This window comes from Amphiprion ocellaris, chromosome 15 (genome assembly GCF_022539595.1).
Source record: "Amphiprion ocellaris isolate individual 3 ecotype Okinawa chromosome 15, ASM2253959v1, whole genome shotgun sequence".
NCBI classification, from domain to species: domain Eukaryota; kingdom Metazoa; phylum Chordata; class Actinopteri; family Pomacentridae; genus Amphiprion; species Amphiprion ocellaris.
The window spans coordinates 28,237,775-28,244,968 of record NC_072780.1 but is presented as its reverse complement, the minus strand read 5'-3'; the positions used below and the strand labels follow the sequence as shown (position 1 = coordinate 28,244,968).

Here is a 7,194-nt window from a genome sequence, read left to right as displayed (position 1 = left end):
AAATTGCTCCCATAATAAATGTATGATGTTCAACACCTAAACTGTTCAATTTCACTGAGCTAGACTTAGCAGTTTTCAAGATAATTGCTTTTAAAATTATGTCAATTTTTCTGGGAGACCCTGTCCAATTCCTGCACTTAATTCACCTTAATATGCACTGGATGTCAGAGGGATTCTGCTGACAGGTGGATTAAAGACAGAAATGTACTGTACACACATAATTATTCACTGTGATGCATTTAATAGTCACATCTTCAGTATTTTACAGTTTCTACTTTTGCTTGTTTTCCTGCAAAAGAAGTTTAACTTTGAAAAAAATCCTCCTCAAGGACGACACTGATAATCAGAAGAAGCAAAGTCAGAAGTTACTCAGCAACAGCATCAGTTCTCGGCAACTAGACGGTAAGATTAATAAAAGCCACATTACTGCCAAATCTCTGCTTCATTTCTCAGTGAGATTTTTTTGTTGAGTGTTATTGTAGCCACCAGCTAAATGCAAGAAGAAAACAGAAGCTAAATTAACTTCACACATTAAATCAAAGGCATAATAAATATGACATTTAAAATATTTAAAAAAAAAAAAAAAATTCTACGATTAAAATCCCAAAATCTCAGGACTGAAACATAAAATTTGTCAAATTTATTATATTTATTAAATTTATCATTAAAGTATACATTGTATAAATCATGATAAATCATATACAAGATGACTTCCTAATACAAAGCCTTTAAAGCTGTTTTAAACGTAATACTTTCATCATGATTTCTCCATCACTCTATTTGGTTTAACTTGATAAATCAACTAATTTATTGCGAAGCTGTAACGCGCCAAATTTCTGCTAGTCCAAGAGCCCAGGAGCCCAGATGGTCTACCATGTACCTAAAATGACAGTGTGTCTCAGAGTTAACTTATTCACAATAATTTTTTATATTAGCAAATCAAATTGCATTATACAGTCATGGAAAAAATGATTACACCACTCTTGTTTTCTTCAATTTCTTGTTCATTTTAATGCTTGGTACAACTAAAGGTACATTTATTTGGACAAATATAATGATAACAACAAAAATAGCTCATAAGAGTTTAAATTAAGAGCTGATATCTAGACATTTTCCATGGTTTTCATGATAATAACCAAAAGTTCACTTTAGTTCTTACATCAATAGCTATGGCATTGTACTGCCAAAAACAGTGCTTTAAGACATTCTATGTTTTCTTTTCTGTCTGTTTTAGTCACATGATCCACACAGGAGTTAGTCTGATTCATAACCATTGTTTCTGGTGACTGCATCCATGCGTCTTGGCTGCTCTCCACCAGCTTCTGACATTGTTCTGCTGTCACAGCAGCCCATTCCTGTAGCCCAAATTCAAACAATATTGGCTTTGTTTTTGGGCTTGTGGTTCTCCATTTACGTTTGATGATTTTCCACAGGTTTTCAATTGGATTTAGATCTGATGATTGAACAGGCCAAGGCATGGTTCCAATGTTCTGGTTCTCTATCCTGGCTTTAACTGAGCTTGCTGTGTCAAGGGGCATTGTCTTGTTGGAAAATCCAGTCATTGGAGGCAGGAAAGAGGTTTCCAGCTGATGAAGACTGTTTTCAGAGAGTAGCCCCAAACATGACCTGGTTCATTTGTCCTTGTTCCACCCAGACTGAAACAACCCCAGACCTTCACTGATCCACCCCCATGTTTTACTGTAGGGGAAAGACATTCTGGTTTGTAGCTTCTCCAGGCTTCCTCCTAACCAGTAAGTTGGCTGGAGTGGACATCAACTGAAAACTGGATTCATCCCTGAAGAGAACCTTAGTCCAATCATCAACAGTCCAATCCTTGTGATCCCCAGTAAAGAGTAACCAGGCTTTCCTCTGCCTTTCATTGATGAAGGGCTTCTTCCTGCCGTGTGTGACTTCAGACCAGCTTCAAGTAGACGGTTTGAACAAGTCACATTTCTCCACAGTGTCCACTCATTTTTAAGGTCCCTGAAGGTCTGACCACGATTTGTGACACGGGAACAGATGAGTGCACAGTCATCTCATGGGGTAGAAAGATGTTTCCTGCTGTGACCAGCTAGCAGTTTGGTAGAACCATGTTGGGCTTGTTTTTTCTTGGTGTAATGAACGGCTGTCTTGGAGATCTTCAGTTTATTCGCTACCTGTCTCTCACTCATGCCAATTTCCAGCAGTGCCAACATGGTTGCCTTTGTGGCTTCACATAATTCTTTAGTTTTAGATATTAAGTGAGCGCTAACAACTTCTGAGTTGTGCTACGACTTGAATCTAAGCAGGAAACCACTCCAGGCCTTTGCATGTGCAGTGCTGCTTGTGACATGAAATGGCCTCTTATATACCCTGGGAATATAATTAAGCTTAAGTATGTCAAATAGGACATAAAGCATTATGTAATCAGCTGCATTTGTTGTCGTGTTCATTGTATTTTTCAGGTATTATAACTTTAGTGGTACCAGACACTAAAATGAACAAGAAATTGAAGAAAACAAGGGTGGTATAATCATTTTTTCCATGACTGTATATATATTTATGTCAACTTTTTTATTGACATATAGTATAATCCTGATAGAGTGTATTCTATATTGCATATCTGCACTGTAATGTCATGTATTGCAATGTTTGGTAGCTTTAAAATATTGACTTACTGTATTATCTTTGGGTTAATTTTTGATCACTTAATTCGTTGTTCTTGTTACTTTAAGCCATGTTCAGGTTTAGTTAACTTTTTCCTACTCCTTCAAAATCAGTAAGCTGAGTAAACTAATTTACTTCTTTTGTTTTCGCTAGCTAAAACAAGCACAGTTGGTTCGTTATATGTAATAAGAAGAGCTTGCTTTGTCCTACCTATACCCAAAAATGATGGCTAACGATATAAACTCTATATAAACTCTACAGAGCCTATAGATATTTGAATGTGAGTCTGTGTCGCCGCCTGGCGGACAAACTGGAAACTACAACAACAGAAATCCATCATGGCGGCGCCCACAAGGCTCATATCAAGGTTGACGCTGGTCACTGGTTAGTTTCTCCTTGAACACGAATCCTTCACTATGTTTACAAAGATAAACAGAAAACCAGTCTGAACTAGTGATGGTGAAATCGAAGCTTCATGAAGCAGTGAACCACTTTGACACAACTGCTTGAAGACTGACACACTGCTTCGAAGCATTTGATACAGCCAGAGAGTCATGTAAGAGTTTAACCAGCACACACTGAGGGAGGCTGAAGTAATGAGTCTGCAGGGGGAGACGAGGACTGTTCATTGAAAAGAAAGAGGGGAAACAAAACGTGCAGCAGCAGGATTCTAACTTATTCTAACTTATGTCAAAGGAGTAAAGTATGTCCTAGAAAATGTTGTGGATTTTGATTCAGTGGAAACAAAATGTGTTTTTCACACCTGCATATGTGTCAGCAGCTTCTTTATATTGTTTTTTGTCACCATGTCCACCACAACTGCTTTTCATGTCAATTTACGAAGCAATAATGACCTCAGAGTGAAGACAGAGTTCACCCAGGAGCTTTGGATATATTTGAAAAGAAGATCAATAAATAAGGACAGACTGACAAACTGGACAGAAGATTAACTTCTGTTATAGATGTTTTCAGTACTTCTCTGGTTCCATCTTCCATTTAAAATGTTTTAATATTTAAAGAAAGCAACATTAAGTTAGATATAATAACATCTAAACGTACTTCCGGTAGAAATTTCAAATTAAAATAAGCCGCTCTAATGGCGAGATGTTTGTAAGTGAGGACGGTCACAGTAGTCAGTGTTTAATGACTTCCTCCGTCGGCAATAAACTCAAAGTGATGGCTAACGATTAAAAATATAAACTCTGCAGAGTCAATGTCTTCATTATCTGAAAAACGTTGTAAAGATAATCTCTTTCTAGCTTCCGTTCTTCCTCTGCTGAAAACCTGACATTTGAATGTGAGTCTGTGTCGCCGCCTGGCGGACAAACTGGAAACTACAACAACAGAAATCCATCATGGCGGCGGCCACAAGGCTCATATCAAGGTTGACGCTGGTCACTGGTTAGTTTCTCCTTTAACACGAATCCTTTTCTATGTTTACGAAGATAAACAGAAAGGTAGTCTGTATGTTGTTTATTTTATTATTGTTATTGTTGTTTTTAACGTGGTGCTTATTATCGCAGCTAAACGAGCTAACAGCAGCCTCTGTGCTGCAGATATGAACTCTAAGAGAAAGTTTAGTAAAGTTTGAAAGTTTGTCTTGGTTCTATTAATTAGATCCGTATCTCACAAATACTTTTATCGATCATTTTTCCCATATTATTCCCTCAAGTGATAGTTTTGTCTATGAAATGGATGAAAATAATGAAACGTGTCTCTGAGAGTCTAAATCTTCCATCGACAGTTCAAACCAGCGATATTCACTTTCCAGCAACGTTCCCTGTAATTTTTCCTGAGTCTGAGCAAACACACAAACTCCCTGAGCGTCCCTTGGACCACTGTGAGCAACATCAGACATGTGCACTGTGGTCACACCAGCATCACATCCATTCAAGTTACATGGTTTATTAAAAGAATCAAATTACAGCATTTACATTTGTGTTAAAACACTTTGTCAACAGGAGCCAGTTGAAGGCTGCAGTGATTTTAGTGACACTACAATGTATAAGAGTGAAGTTATTGAATATTTGTCTCTCTTTACTGTTGCAGCAGTTTTGCAAATTGCAGACGGACCCTGTTCACTCCATAGACACCAATGTTATTCCTGTAGCTTGAAAGACAGCTGCTTTTGATAAAACTGGGCTTGTAGCACATTGTCTGCCTTGCAACAATGGGAAAGAGGCACCGTTTATGTTTTGACAACCTATATCTAATGAGTTATTGATGCTGGAAGTCTGAATCTGTGAATATCTTTCCAACTTTACTGAACTTGGGGTCACTACCACCTAAGGAGTGATATATTTAATTATAAAAAAAGCATTTAGCCATACTTAAAGCTTTAAGTGCTTTATTAACACAGAACTAAACATTTTGTATTGTTTTATTATCACAGGTTTTGTCTGAAAAGAGGTGGCATCATTTTAAACAGTGAAATCAAACTAACAAAATGTAATGACCAACCAGTGAGCAATACTGGATTCTGCAAAAACATAAACAACTTTTTAAAAAATCTAAATCTTATCTTAACACAGTTAATGTATTAACTTATTTTTGTGTGTATGCATGTATTTATTGATTTATTTAGTACTGTTAACATATCAGAGTTCTGAGTGAGTTTTTCTTAAGATAGACAAAGACCATTTATTGATTACATATAGGCTGTTAAATGTTTATTAAAAACTAAAAAGCATTTAAAAAAAACAACTTAGGCATTTATTGAGTCACTAAAATACTGTAGAGTACAGACCACATCAGCATGATTATAAGCATCCTCTGGTAAATTAACAACCAGATACTGATGTCTCTCACCATATGGACTTCAGGAGATGATTAGATGATGATAAACTGTGACCTACTGGTTGGGTTCTCTCTGTTCTCATGTTTCTTACATGTTTGTCCCCTGACAGCCGGGTCGTAATGTTTTTTGAGCAACAGACCATACTATGACATTTTTACAATGATGGTTCTACTATGGAACCAGTTTGACATGTTCAGGTGTTCTTTGTGTGAAAACTCTGAGATTTCAGGGATCAGAAGGTGGTTTTCAACTTTCTTTATTAACTTTCTGCTTCAACTTTAAACTAAATTTCCTTCCCTAACCCCGCCCTCTGGACTTCCAGGAAGCTGCGTTCCTATTGGCTGTCCAGGTGGCTGCTTGGTGTTATCAGGAACACCTGAGCAGCTCAGTGTCTTCCTGCTTTATTTAGCTGCAGACAAACATTTCCTCTGTTTCTCTTCAGCACTGAACCGGGTTTGGTTCCTTTGCTTTAGTTTGTTCTTTAGGTGTTGACTTGCAGCTTCCAGCAGTAAAATCGTCTTTAATGTGTTTCTTGGTGTGTTTGAGGGCTTTGTACTGGATAGTTGTCTTAGTAAATGTGGTTCTTTAACCACAGTTAGCACATGGTGTTAATGTGTGCAGTGATTAGTGGATTTGGTACAGCTGAGTTGTGTCTTTATCTTGGCTGTAGTGAGTCTTCAGAGGTTTTTGGTCAGACACATTCTGTATTCCTCTTTGAGAACCAAGGTTGGTTGTCCAGAAGGTAAGAGTTCCTGTCCTGATTCTCTGTTCTCAGAGGTTCTCTGGTAGGCTGCAGGAGACTTTAGCATTTGGGTTGTGCTAGTTTGGTTTTTGTACGGTTTCATTTGGACGACTATCTTGAGGCCCCTCCATGTGGTTTAGTGAGGTTTTCTGGAACAGTTCTACAAAGCAACCTGCAGCAGAAGAGACTTTAAGAGTTTTTAGGAAGTTCTGGAGACCAGACTTTAGAGCAGCAGAAACATTTGTCAGCAGTTTGAGCAAGAGAAGGTGAGCTTCAGAGTAGAAATGAGACAGAAACCTTCTTGACCCGTGTGGTGAGGTCCTGTACCAAGAGTTTGAGCAGGTTGTGAAGAGTCTGTAGTTCTTTAGTCTGAAAGCACAAGAAGAGTCGACTCATTAAAGGAGAAAACAGGAGATATTGTTGGTTCTTCTGTCACTCTGCAGTTTCCAGTTTCCTTAGACTGAATATCAAGTTTATATTTTAAATGATTTGCCATGTGAGCCCAAGAAGACTTCAATAAACTCCCTCCATCCCCTGGACACAACACATTTTATTACCATGTTAAATCTTTTTTTTTTTTAAATATGTTTTTGAGTTTTAATCATAGTTTTAGCATAGTTTTTTCTCCTTGTTTAGTTTTGTCATCTGTGTGAAAGGTGCTAAACAAATAAAGATGAATTGATAAACTGAATAACTGACTAACTCATGATTGTGACAACAGAAGTATTTTCATTGTGATTTAAGGGATTATTTCATTTTTAAAGTCGGGGTTAAAATCTTGACAAAAAAAGATTAAAGAAATAAATTGCATTTAAAAAAGCAATTAAATCAACGGAAAAAACATTTAATACAACAAAACTTTTAACAGGAAAATTAAACATTAGATACAATTAAATTATATTAAAGAGACAAAATATTTAATTAGATAATTAAATGGAAGATACAAAACATGTAATTATGAAATTAAACAAATGTTTTTAAACAGAAATATTTTAGATCATTAAATATT

General features: G+C 36.8%; 1 protein-coding gene and 1 long non-coding RNA gene across 6 annotated transcripts in view; one reads left to right on the top strand and one right to left on the bottom strand.

Annotated features, from left to right (window-relative positions):
• The first annotated feature begins 2,962 nt into the window (after positions 1-2,962).
• Positions 2,963-7,194, top strand: part of LOC111584594 ((3R)-3-hydroxyacyl-CoA dehydrogenase-like) — an 18,740-nt gene continuing 14,508 nt past the window's right edge. The window contains exon 1 of one of the 2 annotated variants that reach the window (XM_023293758.3): positions 2,963-3,030. In XM_023293758.3, coding sequence (XP_023149526.2) covers positions 2,985-3,030 — 46 coding nt within the window. In that variant the 5' untranslated portion in view covers positions 2,963-2,984. The other variant, XM_023293759.3, reaches the window with a different exon arrangement.
• The window catches only part of LOC111584574 (uncharacterized), a 20,449-nt gene continuing 18,231 nt past the window's right edge, over positions 4,977-7,194 (bottom strand). For all 4 annotated transcript variants that reach the window (XR_008604032.1, XR_008604033.1, XR_008604034.1 and 1 more), the window contains exon 8: positions 4,977-6,554. This is a non-coding gene — a long non-coding RNA (uncharacterized LOC111584574). The remainder of the gene's footprint in view (positions 6,555-7,194) is intronic.